The following is a 21,008-nucleotide window of genomic DNA, read 5'->3' as shown; positions in this document are numbered from 1 at the left end:
TAGTGTCATTAAAAAATTATTTTAACAAGTAAACAGAGTTGTAATGGACATCACTTTGCCTCTTCAAACAAATTTTTAATGAAAATAGCCACTTATTAGATGGAATATAAATTGCCATAAACTTCTCAGAATAATTTAATAATATGGATCACAACTCTGACTAGCAATCCCATCTCAATGAATTTTCTTCCTAAAAAGTAATCAGACACATGCAAGAATGTACAAGGCTCTTCCTTGCTGTATTATAATGAAGAAAAACAAGTATTTAACGAAAGGAGAATGATTAATAATGGTGCATCCAGAAGATGCAATATTAAGAAACACTTAAAGTGAAGTCTATTAAGATTCTTTATGACAGAGATGCTCATACTCTAGAAAGTTAAGTGAGGAAAATGTAGGATGTACAACAAAACACTTAATATTAATATTAACTCAATTTTGTAAAAATGCACTTAAACCTGTGCACATGCATTAAAGAGATGGAAAGATTTTTTTTAATTTTTGTTTTGTTTTTTCCTTTTTATTTTATTTTATATTTTTATATTAAATACAATTTATTGTCAAATTGGTTTCCATACAACACCCACTGCTCATCCCAACAGGTGCCCTCCTCAATGCCAAAATGGAAAGAGAATTAACCACTGTCTCTGGGTAGTGGGATGAGAGGTGATTCTGATTTGTATACTTTGAGATTTTCCAATTTTAAAATAATGAATAAAGGGGCACCTGAGTAGCTCATTCAATTAAGCATCTGATTTCAGCTCAGGTCATGATCTCATGGTTTGTAAGTTCGAGCCCCATGTCTGGCTCTGTCTGACAGCTCACAGCCTGGAGCCTGCTTCAGATTCTGTGTCTCCCTCTCTCTCTGCCGCTCCACTGCTCACACTCCATCTCTCTCTTCTCAAAAATAAACATTAAAAAAAATGTTAGGGGCACCTGGGTGACCCAGTCAGTTGAGTGTCCGACTTTGGCTCAGGTCATGATCTCACGGTTCATGGGTTTAAGCCCCATGTCGGGCTCTGTGCTGACAGCTCAGGGCCTGGAGCCTGCTTCGGATTCTGTGTCTCCCTCTTTCTCTGCTCCTCTCCTGCTCACGCTCTGTCTCTTTCTCAAAAATAAATAAAGATTTAAAAAAATTTAAATAATGAATATGCATTAATGTAAAATCATTAACTGTTACTCAGATTTTTTTTTTTCTACTTGGTTTTCAAAAATCATAAAAAAGAATGTTTCGGGTTTCCAAGTGAGGGCTGATGGGCCAGCACTCAGGTTGTAACAGCAATGCAACAGGGAGGGTTTCTTTTTCTTTTTTTTTTAAGTTTATTTATTTTGAGACAGAAAGACAGCATGAGCCATGGAGGGGAAGAGAGACAATCCCAAGCAGGCTCCTCACTGTCGGTGTGGAGCCCAATGTGGGGCTCAAACTCATGAAATATGAGATCATGACCTGAGCCTAAGTCAAGAATCAGATACTTATAGGACTAAACCACCAAGGTGCCCCAACAGGGAGAGTTTCTACACAGGGCGAGGGAAACAGAGCACCTGAGGGCCCCAACGCCACATCCAATTTAGAGACTAGTCCAGGCCTTCACAGGAAAATTATAATCATGCAGGTTAGGAAGCCCCATATCCTCATTTGAGTCTGAAACCAAAAGTAAGAAATATGTAGGGGGCTGAAGGAGGGGCAGTCTCCTTCTCCTTTCAAGTTCATCTTACAGAAGTTCCCATTTCTTTAGATGCCCAAGGAATAACTTCACCATGGACACCCTATGACTTTACTCTTTAAAGAGGCAGTTAGGAGGAAAAAAATGGAGTTCCCAACATGTAATGGGTCCAGTGAAATGCCCCAAAAAGTCTTCCTCAATAAATCTACACAAATCATTCTTATGCATTCAGAAAAAAGCCCTGAATTACTAGTTTAAGGCTTTTAACTCAATAACATATGCCGTCTTTGGAACAAAATCTAATAACCTGGGCCCCCCACTGGGATGGGAGGGGAGTGGAATAAATCAAAGTAATTATTTCTGGAAAGTAGCTAATGTGCAAATAGATTTTCTCTCACAATAAAATTTTCCCAACACACACACACTTCCTCTGAAATGAGTCAATCAAATATTTTAAAGCTTAAAGTGCAAAAAGAAACTGATTTACATTCTTTTCTATATTTCCTCAACTATGCCTTGATTCTTTCCAGCCTGAACTCCAACTTTTATCAGCTTCTATCATAATCTGGTTTTGATGCAGAAGAGGGAGTAAGGAGGTTTACATTTATTCTGCTTTGCCATCAAAATTCCTCCTTTAAAACAGGGGATACATATGTTGGCTTATATGCTAAACCTATCCCCAAATAGTATCTCATGGAGGTGCCTACCTCCCCTGCCCTGGAACAGGTAGAAAGAAGCAGTGGACAGAGATTGACCACAGTATGGTGAGGTAGACCTGAACCTCAGGTCCAAACAACACACAGCTAGTCTCAAGCACTGTGCAATTCCTCCCCAAACCTTTCAATAAGGCCAGACTTCTTGGACTGCCACAGAGATCAGGCGTAACAACACATGCAGAAAATAACTCTCAAGTCATTTCTTTCTCCCAAACCTTTCATCAGACAAACCCTCCTCCCACAGCTCCTTTGCTTTTAATAAGATATGATATTTGCAAAGCATCAATTCAATAATAAGGAAATGTGTATTTGGTCCTGACCATGCTTGCCACTGCCTCCAACAATCACGTTGCTGGAAACACAGAGTCGCAGGTTAATTATGCAAAGGGCAGACCCAGCTTTGCATAGCCTATTGTTTGTAAGCCTGTCCCGGGCTTTAGTTACTCATGATATTCGGGAAAGCAATCTCATACAGACCTGCAGCTGTGCCCACACAGTGACAGGGGCTTGGGGAATAGTGCTGGCTTGACGTGCATATAAAAGAGGTGAGCCTACCCTTCCCTGCATGTGTTCCTCCTTCTCCCGTCCATTTGTGGCTGGCGGCATTTCCAATCACAGTGACCACCCACCCCATGAATAACCAAGATTACAGATCAGTGGCAAACAACAACCCCACCATACTTGGGGACCGACAGGTCTCCTGTGTAAGGCACGTTCTTGCCAACAGACCAGCCTTCACCCTCATTCGGAATACAGATTGGGCTAGGATGCACCAGGGGATTGTTAAACTCACAGTTTAGTTTTCTCTCATTACTGAAAAAAGTACCCCATATTTCAAACACAGGGCCTAGAGGAACACACAAAGAGGTGTGCATAGATTCAAGCAGAAGCAGTAACAGCAACACAGCTTAAAACAGCCAAAGCTTGAGGAGGGCACCTTTTGGGATGAGCACTGGGTGTTGTATGGAAACCAATTTGACAATAAATTTCATATATTGAAAAAAAAATTTAAAAAAAATAAAAAAATAAAAAAATAAAACAGCCAAAGCTGAAACAACTCAGATCTCCTAATACGACACTGCAAAATAAATTATGGTACAGCCAACAGCAGAATTCCATGAGGCCATTACAAAGAATGAGTGAGATATACAGGCAGGAAATTTTTAAATGTCCTTGGTTTTGTATTAGGAGGAAAAAAGCATGTTGCAAAAGCACTGTCGACAAAGACAACCCTATTGTCATTTACACTTAGTCGTGTATGTATATAAAGCATATGGGTGTGTACCATATTTTATTTACACACAAAATATTCTGGAAGCACACACATCAAACTGTTCATTGTGATTATATTTCATGGGGGAGGGAGGAAAGGATGAGGGTAAGTATGAAAGAGAGAAAACGTTCACTTTAAATTTTGTTAATTTAAACGTATTGTTCTACAAATATGTACCACAGTCAGTGACATGAATAACAATATTTTCATTTTTTAAAGAAATGACATAGGGCCTCATATATGAACAAGAATGGCAGAATTCCCTTGTGACCAACCACCTGAGCTCTCTGACATTAATTACATAATCAGATCACTTCACCCCCAGCTTAATGACTTGCCCATGGCTTCCCACTGTTCATATAATCAAGATCCCTCCCGAGGGTCCCCAAGCCCTGGCCGCCTCAAAGCATCATCTCCCTCACTAACTGAGTCCAGCTACAGGAACCTATTTTTTCAACCCTCCAGACACACCAAGCGGGATCCCACCCTTAAGCCTTTGTTTTGCCAACCCGACTGCCCAGGGATACCTTTTCTCCAGGCTTCTTCACACCATCTGAAGTATCAGTTCAAGGACCTTCCTTGACACCTGGCTTCAGAGGACCCCTCCCCATAATCCCGGTTACATTTGCCTGGAAGATTTTCTTCACAGCTCTCACTTGTCTCTGCAATTACATTACTGTCCATCCTCTCCTTTCAGGCCCATGAGAGCGGGACCTGGTGGATTTCTTGTTTCCTGGTACCTCAGGAAGTACCGGCACATTGTGGGCTCTCAGCAACTCGTTGTTGGGTGTTAGATAATGCATCTCCTGATAGGAATCTGATCAGCACAACTGGACCTTTTCAAAATACATTTCACCTTCTCACATATGAAACAAAATGGACACCACCTTGACAGAACAGCTACATGACCACAAACTGGATGCCTAGATCATCATTCCCCACTCAGAAATGCAGATTACCTGGAGAATTCAAAATCAGGATGAAGTTGAGATTCCGGGAAGTCCATCAAGATTTATTTATCCGTGAATCCTTACTATGCTTGGGAAAGGCAGGAAAGCAAGTTTCTCCATGACCACCTTTCCTGAGTTGTCAATCCAAATGACCAAATGAACCTTGAGGAAGGTGTTTAGCCAGGTTGGTCTTAACTGGAGCCAGCAAAATAGCTTGCTCAAAAAACGGGTAAAGGAGGGTATTGAGATACAGGGGCCTAAATATGTCATTTTTTCAAACTTCCATCTGTTCTCTCAGACAGGACTTACCAAACAATTCTTCATATCACTGCTATTTTTTAAGGATACTCAATTTCAGATGCCAGCATGTACCTTAATATTCTGGAAGAATTTCACCTGTGATAACCTGGTGTTCCCATGATCTCTTAGTCATTTTGGGAGAGAGGGAGAATCCAAACTTTAAGAGCAGGTAAGGTCAGTGTATCGCTTGTTTTTAGGGTACTTCCATGCCACTGACCTATCTTTTGCATAGGTTTTCTCATTGAAAATGCATGCACAGAAAAAGACAAAGATTTCTTGGCTGAAAATGCCAAGGAACAAATCCTGTTGGGTGCTAAGACTCACACTAAACAATCACATTGTAGCAACAAACACAAGAGCAAATAGAGACACCTGGCCTCCCTGTCGCCCTAGGAAGGCTACGGAGGACGGGAGTTTAACCCTCCCGTTTAAAACTTAGAGCAGCCTTCCTGCCCAATACTCAAGTCCTCTTGGGGATCTTCCCCTCTGGTGACCTGTGTTTAAGAAGTTAAAAGGAAGGGATAAACAGGGAGCTGCCCTACCAAAAGGCATAAATTTTCAGTCGTACAAGATGAACGAGTTCTAGAAGTCAGCTAGACCACACTGTGCCCCTAGTAATAATGTTGTATATACACACTTAAACATTCCCTTAGGGTGGATCTTACATTAGGAGTTTTTACTACAATAAAATTTTTTAAAATTTAAAGAATTTAAGTTTATTAATTTAATTGCATTTAAGAAATATATTACTTTTGGGGTGCCTGGGTGGCTCAGTCTGTTGAGCATCCAACTTTGGCTCAGGTCATGGTCTTGCAGTTCATGGGTTCAAGGTCCGCATCTGGCTCTGTGCTGACAGCTCAGAGCCTGGAGCCTGTTTCGGATCCTGTGTCTCCCTCTCTCTCTGCCCCTCCCCTGCTCATGCTTTGTCTCTCTCTCTCTCTCACTCTCTCTCTCTCTCTCTCTCTCTCAAAAATAAAAAAAAAAAATTTTAATTCAAAAAAGAAGTATATTACTTTTATACACAAAATTTAATATTTATTTACTATATACCATAGATATCTGTATGTGTGTATACACACCTTTTTCAATCCTTCAAAACATGTTCTTTTTGGTTCTTTTCTGATATCTCCTGCTGGGCAGTTAAGACAGTAATCTTAATATTAACATAACAGATAAGGAAATGAAAGCAAAGGATAGTTACACTATGTGTAGCAGAAATAGACTTAAAACACAGATTTTTTTTTTTTTTTTTTTTTTTTTTTTTTTTTTTTTGCCTCTCAAGTTGGGGCTAAAGTTTGGGGCTATTCACAGCTATTTTCTGCTAAGTCTTCTTACTTCTGAGCCCACGGTCACACCTGTCATCAGCACACAGGGAATCCATGGGGCTTCTCACCTGAGCAGGACAAACACAGTACTGCCCCGAAATGAAGGCAGCACCAGGCTTTGGAGTCCAGCAGGGCTTGGTGCAAATCACCAGCATTAATCCCAGCTCTACAACTCTGGGCAAGTCACTGTACCTCTCCATATCCATTTCCTCATCTATATAATTGGGGTAGTGATACCTGTACCTCATAGGACTGTTCTGAGGATTAAATGAGACAAATCAGAGAAAGTACTTAGCACAGTCCCCAAACCATGGCAAGAAAATCAATGGTTAAGACTGGCCTAAAAGTTTAACTTCTAGATCAAAACCTATCAGATCAGAACAAAAATTCCACAAAAACCCCTTGACTCCCTACCAGACCATAAAACCCACAGCTATATGTTTAGGGCCTACAGGCACTCTGAAAATATGCAATAGAAAAGGAAAAAGAAAAGGAAAAGGAAAAGGAAAAGGAAAAGGAAAAGGAAAAGGAAAAGGAAAAGGAATCTTCCATTGCCAGCAGATGCTGATAGTATTTCTCCCAACAGGGAGAAAAATTAAGAAAACCACATGGATATCCAGACAAGATTCTTATGATGACCATACTACACATCCACTAATAAATTGGCATCCTGTTTTTATACATCAGTTCTATGAGCCTAATTAATCTGAGTCTCCTGTATTTGTGTCATTAAAACCAAAACTCAGTCTATAAGGCCATAAGCCAGACTCTGCAGAGCCATAAGGAGGCCAGAGGACATTATCAATAGGGTGGTGGGCCTCTTGAAGGAAACTTCTTCCAGACAAACTACTTTACTGGCAGGGGTAACATAGCTTCTAAAGGTTCTATGGCATCAAGAGGAAGAAACAAACAGGGGGAAAGTATGGTGACTTTTCAAATGCATAAGAACCTTCAAGTATAAATCAAAACCACGATAAGACACCACTCATACCCACCAGGATGGCTAGAATTAAAAAAGCAGATAATAACAAGTGCCGATGAGGATGTGGAGAAATTGGAACCCTCATACACTGCTGATGGCAATTTAAAATGATGCAGCTACTTTGGAAAAGTTTGACAATTCTTCAAATGTTAGATATAGAGTTATGATATAGCCCAGCAAGTTTCACTTTTAAGTACAAAGCCAAAAGAAATAAGAACATTATTTCCATACAAACACATGTATACAAATGTTTACAGCAGCATTATTCATAATAGCCAAAATGAAACAACCCAAATAAATGTCCATCAACTGATGAATGGATAAACCAAATGTGGGACATCCATATAATGGAATATGATATAACAATAAAAAGAAAGAAAATACTGATACATGCTACAAAGTGGAGGAAGGCTGGAAACATTATGCAAAGTGAAAGACTAAGGGAAGGAAGAAAACATGTGGAGCCACGAAGGACCACAGAGCGTATAAATCCACTTATGTGAAAGCTCAGGATTAGGCTAAACTATACAGACCAAAAGATTAGTGATTGCCTAGGACTAGGAGCAGGGGAAAGGCAAGTTGGAAGTAGAGGAAGCTAAAAGGAGTGGGGCTTCTTTTCATGGCAATGAAAATGTTTTGATCAATGCTATGAATATTAAAAACCATTGACTTATACACTTTAAATGCATGAGTTGCAGGCTGTGTGAATTATATTTTAATAAAGTTATTTTTAAAAAACATGGCTAGGGGCGCCTGGGTTGCTCAGTCGGTTGAGTGTCTCTTAATTTTGGTTCAGATCATGATCCCAGGGTCATGAGATCAAGTCCTGCATCAGGTTCTACACTGAGTAGAGAGCCTGCTTAAGATTCTTTCTCTCCCTCCCTCTGCCCCTCCCCCCCTCTCAAAATAACTAAATAAACATTTAAAATCAAAACACCCTTATCTCTATTTTTCCTGGCCAATCTACTATTAAAAATAACCCCCGTTTATGAGATACCTACTATTTGTCAAATGCTGTGCCAGGCAACTTACTTATATTATCTCATTTGTTTCTCCTAACAATTTTATGAGGTAGGCAAAAAACAAACAAACTAAAAAAAACCAAACAACTCAAATATTCCTGTAGATGCCTTCTACTTAGTGATATGAGTAGGCTGAATCCTGATACAGGGAGATGCTGGTAAAACCCAGATGACTAAAAACTCAAAGGGTGCAACTATTTAGAGAAAGGCAGGAGATGGGGAGAAAAAAATCACCATAATTCCATGAAAATGGAAAATTCCATATGAAAAATTCCATCATTTCATAGACATCCTTGCCCAAGGAAGGCTGCATACACTGTGGCAGGTCCCTTCAGAAGAGGAGTAATCATATGTAAAAGCACCCGGTGGTGCTGATGTTGAGTACAATAGCACCCAGTAGGATAATCAAAGGAAGGCAGCATAAACATCAAGGAGATGAGTGAGAGTTTTATTCCTTGTTCCCAGACTGGCTTGCTTTTTATATTCCCCCAAAAGGAAAAAGTATCTTTGATAGGATTACAAAAATAGCATATGTACCTTATAAAATATTTTTCAGAAAATGCAAGCTGTAATAAAGAAGAAAGTAGTCATCAAGCCATAACCAGCACCAAGAGTTGGTGTTCATCAGTAGTCAGTGGTACTACACACAGTTAAATTGAATTATAATGTTCAACAGCTAACACACAGGAAAAGATCTGGAGACCAAAGGGAGAAGAAATGTGCCCTGAAAAACTCTGACCCTGAAACTTCAAAGATGACTATGGAGAAACCAAGTCCACAGACCTGTCCTCTGAAAATAGGACCACTGAGAGAAGGCAAAGAGCCTGCCGAAATCTCCCACCACCAAAAGTGGTCACAAAAAGAGAATGACCCCTTTCTCACCTGTCTATCTTAAACCTCCCCACTTCAAGGAAGGTTCCTGAATTAAATCTGTTCACCACAAAGCACAGGGACCAGAGTGGAAGATGGAGAAATGACAAATATGGTGACTTCCAGGCTCAGGTTTCCAAACAGTGACCATCCTCAGGTGAAGGGGCCGGGCCCATTCACAGTGTTGGGCCCTGGTGTCCTTGGGGATGGAACCCTCTCCACTCAACAAATGCCTTGTTCCAACAGTGGGTGCCAAAGGAGAGGCCACAGCCACGGACAAAGGTGTGTTCCTGCTCCTTCATAACAAACCCACAGAGCCCTTGGCCCAGGATCCAGTAGGCCCTACGCAGCTGCCAACTTGGCGTGAAAATAAGAACCAAAGCTTCAAAGAGCATGCAAGAAGTCCAGGCTGCAGCTAAGACAAATGATCTTCATTTCTAAGACCTTTGAGACACAGGAGGGCCATGGTACTTGTCACAGCAGCCATTTGCCAAGGGACCAAGACACGACAGCTGCTCCTGGGCATGGCATCCTGCCCCTAGACTGCCCTAGCAGTTTATCTATGTCTGGCCAGCAGCCAACCATTTCCCTACCTACCAGAGTTAGAACCCAAGCCCAGGACTGAATTTTCAGTTGTATTTTTTTATAGCTCTTAATCCTTCTGCATCCGTACCACTTTTCTTCTCCCTTACAATTAAATCTGGCTTGCAGCAAATTGCTAAGAAAGGGCATTTCCAGGAGGAAGGGTTGGGGGGCAGGGCGGGGGAAGGAGCTGGAATGAAAAACTGGTAAAACAAAGACACACAAACGATCATTTGAAGAGGCAGTGTTGCATAATGATTACAAGGAAATTTCAGAGCAAGCAGAAGGTAGGTTCAAACCCCAGTTGTATCCATTACCAGCCATGAGCCTTCAGAAACACTATTTCCCTTCTCTACCAGGTGTCAAATAATACCTCTGCCTAACGCAAAGCCCAGCATGATACCCAACACACAGGAGGTGTTGAATAAATACTTACCATCTTAATAAAAGTTATTGAAACTTTACATAAGATGAAGAGCTCCCATGATTCAATCTTTCATTCTGCATCTCTTTAAATGAGCAACTAGTAAATGCCAGGTGGAAGAAGGTTAAAAGATTAAGACACTTAAGGAATACCCTTGCCCTTGTGAGCTTAAAGTCTTCTGAGGGCAATAGACACTCAACAAATATACCAATACATAAATTAATGCAGGTATTTAGATCTGTGAAAGAAAAAAAAAAACCATGGCACTGCAAAAAAAGAATATGGTGGGGGTGGGGTTGGGAGGGGCAAGGCAGGAAGGATCTGATCAGTTATTAAGTTGTACTTTCTTTGTCACCTAAGTTCTATAGCCTGTGTCTGGGAAATGGTTCAAAAAGGAAACAAAAGGATCCTCATTCCCATCTGAAATTCTGGCAACCCAGTTCCCAAAAGAAATACAAATGCCAAAACAAATCTGAGAATATGCTCAGCCTGATAACTAAACATGTGCACCTTAACGTGGAGAATTCGATTTCTCACCTGGACAAGTAGCTCAGCTCAAAAAGAATGGTAACACTTAGTGCTGGTAAAGGTGAGTCAACAGACATCCTCACCCATACTGGTGCAAATGTAAATTCGTATGACCTACTTGGAGAACAGTTTCACACTGGGCATCAGAACTATAAGCATATTCTTCGACCCAGACTTCTAGTAATTTATCCTCAAGAAATAAGAAGACAAGCATTACAATACGAACGTGTAAGGACAGTTATTTCAGGTTGCTTCTAGCCCCAAGAAGCTGGAAACAACCTGCATCTTCAGTAGAAAAGTACTTAACAAAATATGTTAAATCCATGCACAGAATACTGAATAGCTTTCAAAAAATAACATACCTCTATTTATCCAAAGATGGGAAAATGTCCAAAACATGGTGGTAAGTAGAGAAAAACCAGTTTGCATAAGGGTATATATAGATTATCTCTATGTATGTAGGAAAAAAAAAAGATGTATGCGCACACACCAACACAATACACAACTAAACTTTAGCTATGGTTCTCCCTGGAAGGCTCTCTGACAATTGCTATGTCCTTTGTACCTGTATGAATCACCTTAACTTTTTACAAAAATCATATATTACTTTGTTGTGCTCCACACAGATGAGATTTGTTTTAGGGGTGGGATGAAGAAATGAAATCAGGCGGGGCGCCTGGGTGGCGCAGTCGGTTAAGCGTTCGACTTCAGCCAGGTCACGATCTCGCGGCCCGTGGGTTCGAGCCCCACGTCAGGCTCTGGGCTGATGGCTCAGAGCCTGGAGCCTGTTTCCGATTCTGTGTCTCCCTCTCTCTCTGCCCCTCCCCCGTTCATGCTCTGTCTCTCTCTGTCCCGAAAATAAATAAACGTTGAAAAAAAAAATTAAAAAAAAAAAAAAGAAATGAAATCAGGAAATCAAGCAATAATAATCTTTTTTTTTTTTACCTCACTACACTATTACCCCATGTCCCTAGGTCAAAAGCAACTTTCTCAATATGCGAGTATATGTCTGGGTTTTTAGATTTTTTTTCCTTGCAGTCCTTTGTTCTATACTGTTCAAAGGAAATTAAAACAAAAGTGTAATTTCAAAGTATCCCAGTATGACTATTGAAAAAACATTTTCAAAACTCCAAGGATGGAAAATAAGTGATCTAACATTTTTTGAGCACATACTCATGTCACATTCAGTATCGTGTCTTATCTTCACCACAACACCATTTGGTAGTTGTCACAGCCCACCCCCTTTCACAGAGGAGGTAACTGAGGTTTCGAAAAATTCGTGCGTCACTCAAGGTCACAGAGCAGTTGAGTGCAGGTCTGATAGAAGACTCTTCTCGGGGACAGCAGCAGTTTTCCAGTGGCTGCTGTAACCAAGCACCACAAACTTAGGGGCTTAAATAAAAGAAATTTACTCTCTCACAGTTCTGGAAGCTGGAAGTTCAAAATCAAGGTGTTGGCAGTGGGCCCACGCTCCCTCTGAAACCTGTAGGGCAGAATCCCTCCTTGCTTCCTTGAGCTACTGGCGTTTGCCAACCATCCTTGGAGTTCCTTGGCTTGTAGATACAGGACTCTGAACACTGCCCCTGCTGTCACATGTGCTTCTGTCTTGGTGTATCTTCTCCTCTTCCTATAAGGACTCCAGTCAAATGGGATTAGGACCTCATCTCACTTAGTTGTATCTGCAAAGACCCTATTTCCCAAAACGTCACATTCTGTAGCAGTGGGGATTAGGATTTCAGTATCTTTTGGGGGACACATTTCTACCCATAGTAGACTAAGGAAGCCTACACTTCTTTCTCTAACACATCCTGCCCACAGCACCACAACCCATTAATATCATGCCTGTGTCATGGCAGGTTTCAGAGAACTTCCCACGACTGTGGAACTTCCCATGGCAACTCTCTTTGCCTTCAGGCAAGACTAAATCCAAACTGGTCAAGGCATGTGAGCTCAGGTCCCACTATCAAGGCTCTCTACCTTCTACACTGGCTCTCATCAGCTGTTGAGGGACTCTCTGAAATTATTTATTCTTCCAGTTCACGTTCTGCTCCTGAGTGTATTTTAACTCAAAATACACTCAAGAGCTTGGTAATGTTAAGAGCACTAGAAAAGTGTGGAGGAAAGATGGTTCACTCTCCCAAAGCCGCTGATTTAGGCACAGACCGAATGCTCTGTGCAAAGAGGGGGAGGGAGGCACGGTACTACTTCACTATGTTCCTGGTATAACTCCTGGCCTTTGCAGTCCTCTTAGATCAGACACCAAAAGCAAATTGCCGATATGCTATTTCTTGACTGAATCAGTTTCTTTTCTTTTTCAGTTTCCAGAGCTGTTTCCAAAAGCAGCAAGAATGTTGCTGAAACCAGTCATCAAAAGCTATCCTGTCGACTGGTAGTTTTCAGGCCAAGGCATTTGGCTCAGCAGATTGGGGGCGGGGGGGAAGACAGAGCAAGGACCCTGCATGGGTGAGAACCGGCGTGCCCCATTTATTTCACATGAAGAGACTCACCAGGATTTATGCCTCTCTAAGAATATCTACCCCAGAGCTCTCAAATTTGCTTTCCAATATGCTGCTGAGCATCATGCCATGTGGAGGTACATTTGGAACAAGTGAATAGCCTCCCAGGTTGTGTTTTTGCCTCAGTGTTGCAGAAGTTCAAGCCTGTAAAGGTGAACAGCCTCCCATCTGCCTCCACCTCTCCATCTCAGCAAGCTGACGAATGGCCCAAGGAGACAGCTGGGACTGGGGAGTGTTCACGGGCCTCCCACCTGTGTTGAAATCATGCAAAATGTCAGAGGCCTCCAATGAGCGTCAAGCTGTACCTTCCATGGCAAGCATCCTGATGGCCCTCCACAGCTGATGGCAGCAGGAAGCTGTACTTCCTACGGCCTTACATAGTACACAAGGCTGACAATGGCTGAGACAGGCGCGAAATGCCCTGTGTCATTTGGCCATGCCAGGTTCCTCCTACACTAATTTCTCCCACACCCACCTCCTCCAGCACCTCCTTCCTCCCCTACCTTTCTCTCATTTCCAAGTCCCCTGGACTTTGATTTAGTAACAACTTTGTTTTTAAAAAATGGATTAGGGGCGCCTGGTTGGCTCAGTCGGTTAAGCATCTGACTCTTGATTTCGGCTCAGGTCATGATATTCATGAATTTGAGCCCTGCATTGAGCTCTGCACTATCAGGATTGGGATTCCCTCTCTCCCTCTCTCTGTCCCTTCCCAGCTTGCACGCAGTCTCTCTGTCCCTCTCAAAGTAAATTTTAAAAGTTAAAAAAAAATTTTTAATAAAAAAATGGATTAAAAATGATCAAGCTACCTAAAGAGGTACTGTCCAATACAGCAGCCACCAGCCACATGTGACTATTTATGGTTCAATTAATTTAAATTAAATAAAGTTAAAAATGTAGCCACATAGCAAATGGTCAATGGCTTGATGATACTGCACAGTGCAGCTATAGAACATGTCCGTTATTGTAGAGACTTCTGCTGGACAGCTCTGGTCTAAAGGATATAAAGAGCATCTCCTCTCTTTCTTCTGTCCCCAGTCCCCCTCCCTGAGGAGATCTTGCTGCCAGTCTCCTTTATATCCTTGTAGAGATTTTTTTTTATATGCCTAAACAGTGTGTGTGGATGCAAACCTCTTTTGTTAAAACAAATGAGAAGAGACCCTAAACGCTGTTTTGCTCTATGCTTTCTTCACTTAATGACACTTGGACATCACAATGCACATGTACACATAGTGCTTCATTCTTTTAGTGGCCTCAGAGCAATCTACTGTCACCAGGACAACCGTCACCACCCTACTCTTCTAGCCACGCTCCTCTGTGTCCCCCTGTGTGGCCCTGCACCCTTCCTTCCCCAAAACACGTTCATCCTATCCCACTCTCCACATCCTCAGACTCTTTTCCGACTCTTGCTCTCACCAGCTGGCCTAAGAAAAACCTGGTTGCTCCCTGAGGAAGCTGCCTCCCCCACCTTGGAAGCAGAGGCAGTGTGTTCTCTCTCATCCACATACTCGCAGCCTATGTGCCTCACGGTGAATTACAAACCAGTCCTCCGGCTTTTTCCCTTCCATGCTCCCAGTCAGTCTCAGGCTAAACCACCCAGGATGCCTCCTTGCCATTAGCCCCAACCACCTGGTCCCTCTCCTTTCCCAGCTGATGGAAACAACACCTGCCTTACCGCCTTCATCTCCTCCCCAACTCTGCAACCATTGCTTCAATCCCAGATGGAGCATCTGGCCAACACCTGGTGGAACATACGTCCCTGACCTTTTGTTCTTGCCTGACATCAGCCACCCATTCCCAGCCTAAATTCACACCAGTAGGCAAACCGCCTGTGAAATGCTGGGTTTGAGCATCTCATTCTCAGATCAGTGCCCCACACCTAGGACTGTCTACCTAAGTAAGATTTCTCAACCATGAGGGCCATTTGTTAATCTTGCCATGGCCATTACATTTAGTGAAAGAAGCCAGTCACAAAACAAATAGCTTATGATTGTACTTATGTGAGGTACCTACAGTAATCAAATGCATAGAAACAAAGTAGAATTATGGCTGCAAAGGGCTGGGGGAGAGGGAAAAGGGAAGCTGTTTAGTAAGTATGAAGCTTCAGCTTTGCATGATGAAGGAGCTCACAACCGTAAAATGAATATATTTAATACTACTAAACCATACACTTAAAATGTTTAAGATGGTAAATCCAGTGGTAGTGTTTTTTACCACAATAAAAAAGAAGTGCAAAACAAAACGATTGAAGGCTACACCCTATGGTGATGCTAAAGGCATCCTCTCTTCCGCTGGGCATCAAGCACCCAGCCAGCACACACAGTATCAGGCAGCAAGGCTGACAAAGGTCCCACTGCTCCTTGTACTGGCAATTCCAAGCTCAAGATTCTCTCTGAAGCTTAGAGTCAAAGTAGGACAAATTAGAGGAATTAACTAAGGACCAGTTGGGTATTTCCTCATTTATTATCCTCCAGCAACTGAAAACCAGTGGTTTTTCTAGCTATGCCTCTCATAATTCATTCATGCCCATTAATACGCAAACATCAGTTTCTCATCTGGCAGTGATTCCATGAATTTTTAATTTACATGGGATGAGGCAGAGATTAAAACTTTAAACTAAAGCCAACAATACAATGGATTGTGGGATATTGTTTTAATCCCTACATTTAAGAATCTCCAAATAAATTCACTGGCATCATTGCATGAACTATCATCTGGGAATTATCAAAGCAACTACTCGGAATTTTTGCCTTTGGGGTATCATGAGAGATATACATTTTTGTAATGGTACCTATTTTGCAATCACTGAAAACCAAAACACATTTCTTGTCATCAGTCTTTTCATCTTGGAAAACTCAAGGCCACCTGGCAAATGCTCAAAGAGATCCTGACTCTATGGAAAAGCTACAATAATTTGTAGATTTGTGACTAATACGTAAGAAACTCATTTCAGCATAAAGGAAATCAGATTTAAAAGAGCAAATTAGAAGAGAGAAATTGAGTAACACTGAACTCAATTCCTTCTGGAATCGCAAATCAAATTCTGGATTATTATTTCTAAAGTAAGAAAAGACAGAGAGGGAAGAGCTTTCTCTTTTGAGGTCAAGGCCCAAAAGAATTATAATATAAGCCACATAAGTAATTAAAATTTTTTAAAAGCCACATTAGAAAAAAGAAACAGAAGCAAGTAAAATTAATTATAATAGTTTAATCCAATATATCCAAAATATTCTTTAAAAAAAAAAAGATTTGGGGGCGCCTGCGTGGCTCAGTCAGTTGAGCATCCAACTTCGGCTCAGGCCATGCTCTCACAGTTCATGGGTTCAAGGTCCGCATCCAGCTCTGTGCTGACAGGTCAGAACCTACAGCCTATTTCAGATTCTGTGTCTCCCTCTCTCTCTGCCCCTCCCCTGCTTGTGCTCTGTCTCTCTCAAAAATAAATAAACATCATTAAAAAAAATTTTTTTTAGGGGCGCCTGGGTGGCGCAGTCGGTTAAGCGTCCGACTTCAGCCAGGTCACGATCTCGCGGTCCGTGAGTTCCAGCCCCGCATCAGGCTCTGGGCTGATGGCTCGGAGCCTGGAGCCTGTTTCCGATTCTGTGTCTCCCTCTCTCTCTGCCCCTCCCCCGTTCATGCTCTGTCTCTCTCTGTCCCAAAAATAAATTAAAAACGTTGAAAAAAAAAATTTAAAAAAAAAAAAATTTTTTTTAATTTTTAACTTTTAAGTAACCTCTACACCCAACATGGAACCTGAACTCACACCCGCCCCTCCACCCCAAGCTCAAGAGTTGAACGCTCTACCAACTGAGGCAGCCAGGAGCCCCATATCCAAAATATTCTTATATCAACATATAATCAATATTTTTAAAGTTATGAATAAAATGTTTAATTTTTTTTACTAAGTCTTTGGGATGTAGTGTGTATTTTATACTTACAACACCTCTTAGTTCAGACCAGCTACACCTAAGTGCCAGAATAGCCACCAGCAGCTGTTGCACCAGACAGTACAACTATAGAACCAAAGAACATATCATCCTCGGAGAGAGACAGGACTAACTCTTAAAACGTGAGCATATTTCTAGATTGTTCTCACTGTATTCCTCAAATCATAGCCAGCAACCACTTGGGTTGTTGCATTGGCTGCTCCTTTGGCTGGACCACTGTTAATTCAACTTTGATCATTATAGTACCATAATTTGAAATTTCACAAAATCAATTTACTACAATTGTTCTCTTAAGTTTTTCAACCATAAGTTGACTCAAAAAAATCAACTTTATCCTGAACAATATCATCTGGGGCATCACACATTCGATACTTCATATTTGTTAAAAGAGCTAATGTACATTTAAATAAATATGTAATACTTAAAAGAAGTTTCTATGCTCTACCTAAAGCCAACAATGAAATAAAATGCGTTCTCATTTGTGAATCAGCTATAGCATCATCTTTCAAAAGCTTTCCATTTGGCATATGCAACCCTAGATATATTACTACCAGAGTCCCCTAACACCTAACGTTTGTATCTCAACATTCATACATTTAAGTATGACACAGCATCCTCATCAAGAGAACCTTCTGTCTGGGCACCACACAAATCACACTGTGGATAACATTTACTCATTTGTATTAAATTTTCCAAAAGTACAGAGGTGGGGTAAATGACTAGTGGTGGCTCAGTCTCAGGGGAGCCCCCTTAATAATTACCTAATAATAAAGATGGCAGCTAAGGTTTCCTGAACTACATGCCAAACTTATATATATAGATATAAGATATCTATCTATCTATCTATATATATATATATAGATAGATAGATATAAGATATATATCTATATATATAATTGATATAAGATATATATCTATTATATATAGAGATATATACAGACATTATATATACATACATATACACATATACACACTGTTCTAATATATATATAACATATATTACATTATATTATACATATATAATATATACAATATCTCTGTGAAGGAGTTATTGTTGTTTTTCTGCTTTTCTAGATGAGGAAACAAGGCATAGAACAGTTAGCAACTTCCTATGGTCACAGAGCTAGCAAGTGGTAAGCTAAGATTCAAAGCCAAGATATCTAACTCTGGAACCTGTGCTATCAGCCTGGAGATTTAAAATGGAATAAAGAGATGCAAGTTGGAAAAGATGTGTTTTATGGTCACAAACTCAAATTCCTCAAAGACAAAACCATCACGCACAGGATGTAGAGACTGGGAGAAGCCACACCCTCTAATAGAGGAATGTAAGACCAGTAGGGTAATCTAGAACACCCTCAAGATATCTCCCATAAATTACAGTGGAAAAGTCATCTTACTTATAAAGAAAAAAAAAGCATGAAAATTCCAGAGAACAAAGATTCCAAAAACACATAGAGAAAGAGGATGGAAGAATGGATGGATTGAAGCATAGGTAGATCGATGGATAGATGGACAGAAGGACAGACAAATGAGCATACATTCACTCCAGACTCTAGAGCAGAGGACAGGGAGAATTATAAAAGGATGTCCCATCTCTGTGACCATCCCAGAAGGTGCCTATCATACGGCTGATATCACAGCAGGCACGCTCAAAGTAAACTTGGGTCCTCATTCTCATCCCTGGAACCAAAGTTGCAAGGTGAGTTATGCTGACAGCCTAATTACATGGCCTTCCTTTGCAAGGGTTCGGCAGCCTGGGACAAGATAAAAATCCACTTACATGTACTCCCTATGGGCAGAGTGTACAGCGGCAGCATTGCTGTAACGCCACAGGACAATCGCCGATGACAGGACGTCGAGGATGGCATCAAACTAGGAGAAGGAGACATGGCATTAGTGTTTTCCAGCGTGAAAAAGGCATGACGGTGAAGACACAAGACACAAAGGCTTGGAATCTGAGCCAGTGATCTCAGAGCAAAGAAGCTTCACATCATCATGATATAAGCTACTCATCATCCTCATGTTGGGTCCTGGGAATATGGAGCTGAGGTCACCCAACATGCCGGCCTGGTGGCAGTGCCATAGCTTCTCCTCAGACCTCCCACTGCTCCCACGGACTGAGAAAGCACACTCTGTGGTGCAGTGGGCTCTGCTTCCTGGGCCCCAGCTTCTAGCGCTCTGGAGATACAGGGAGATATGGGGAGAGTTGTACTGTTCTGACCCATATCCCCCAGCAGACAAATAATTGCAGCACTTTCCCCTACATCCCAAGTAAAAGATTCAGGATAAGGATTCTATGTTTCCGGCTCTCGATGCGATTGTTCTACATAAGGTTCAAGGGTGAGACTGAGAGTAAGGTTCAGGGTGAGATACCCCAAGGATTCTGGGAAATCTAACATTTCAGAATTGTATACAAAATTCAATGCTCTTGTTTGAATGAATGAGTGAACGTGTGAGGGACAGAGACAGAAGAAAGGGGATAAAAGGGAGGGGTGGGTGTGGGGGGGGCATTTTTTTGGAGAGACTGTCCATACCTTTCAAAAGATTCTGAAAACAATCTACAACCTCCAAAACTTTAAGTTCTCACATCAAAGGGCAGAAGTGGGTTTGGGAACAGGAACACATGCCCTCAGGTACAGGAAACCCTAAAGCTACATAGGAGGATGTTGGAGCTCTCCAGATGAGTCACTGCACCACATCTCACTTTTCAGCTGGAAAACTCCAAGCACTAGCACTGTCTTGAAGGAATGTGGGGAAACTACACCCAAGCTTGCAACATGCCTAGCCTATAAAACATCTGAGACCTGTTTTCTCTGACCAATTCCCATCAGGAAACAGGTTCAGGACCCAGGTTACTCCTAATGGGGCTACAGACTGACTTGTCTAGTGCCAGCAGCCCCAATCCTAACCCCAACACCTCTGCCTGTACCAGTAAATGCTTCACTCCAGTATGTACCCACTTTCAAACCTACAACCTTGAGGGAGAAAAACAGGCTAAAACCATCCTCTCAACCAGGTGTGGAAAATGAGGTCCCCTCATCTGTTCTGGAGACGTGTAGAGTATCATTGTTGTTTCCTTCAAAATTGTAGTTGGTTTTTTTTTTATAGAAGCTATTTCCATAAAAGGTTTGTCACGCTAAGCTCTCTTCAGCTAACCACCCTCTGAACTGCCAGCCCAGAGTGAGATTTGTGGGCTCAGGAAAAACGTGCAAAACTTCATAAAAGTACATTTCAGGTTACTTACTGCAAACCCAAAAGCAGAGGCGCTGTACCTCATAACGGAGACAGCTAAAAAGAAAGAAAATATTATTCAGCATATTTTAAGACCTCATGGATATTTTCTCTCATTTATGAGTATATTAATATAGTTGATAGGGCCTTTTAAACATCAGTGGAAAAGTTCCAAGAGCATTAAGTTAAAAATTAACTGTACTTGTCAACCCTATGAACTGAAAAAAGTAAAGTGAAGATGAAAAGATTGTGGACTCCACTGGCAACAGTCCTCTAGCACCAAAGGGCTGGCTTCAGAATGAAAATGCCCAAGCACCTGTCAATCAAATGGCTGCTGAGACTTTGAGACTTTAGCACTTGGGAACAGAGAGCTGGGAACCACATGAAACTGCCAGGGTAAAAGTGCCACCATCCACAATGTTCCCATCATCAGGTAATTAGTTGAGGTATCTACACACACATGCCACTGCTAACACAGTTCAGAGAAATCTCTTTCCCATCAGAGCTGAAAATCCATTGTAGGCGTCAAGAAAACAGTTTGGAAAAACCATAGCAAATGATCTTAAATAAGAGACGTCTACAAATAAGAGATGTCTACAAGTTGTAATAAGGACATTTCTCCATGTTCAAAAATCTATCTACCTTTTTGGGGGGAAAGTCAACTGAGTGGTGTGTCTAATTCTG

At 41.4% G+C, this 21,008-nt stretch overlaps 1 protein-coding gene across 1 annotated transcript in view; it reads right to left on the bottom strand.

The window, feature by feature from the left end:
* TMEM163 (transmembrane protein 163) overlaps window positions 1-21,008 on the bottom strand; it is a 240,212-nt gene that overhangs the window by 81,323 nt on the left and 137,881 nt on the right. The window contains exons 3-4 of the mRNA XM_047084132.1: window positions 20,338-20,381; window positions 18,874-18,965 (exon numbers count right to left, since the gene is read on the bottom strand). Of these exons, the coding sequence (XP_046940088.1) occupies window positions 18,874-18,965; window positions 20,338-20,381 (136 nt within the window). The remainder of the gene's footprint in view (window positions 1-18,873; window positions 18,966-20,337; window positions 20,382-21,008) is intronic.

Source organism: Lynx rufus, unplaced genomic scaffold (assembly GCF_022079265.1).
Source record: "Lynx rufus isolate CCGP_SWC_20201006 ecotype Redwood Valley unplaced genomic scaffold, mLynRuf1.p SCAF_2, whole genome shotgun sequence".
In the NCBI taxonomy this organism is placed as follows: domain Eukaryota; kingdom Metazoa; phylum Chordata; class Mammalia; order Carnivora; family Felidae; genus Lynx; species Lynx rufus.
The sequence above is the reverse complement of the archived record's forward strand: the minus strand, read 5'-3'. Positions and strand labels throughout refer to the sequence as shown.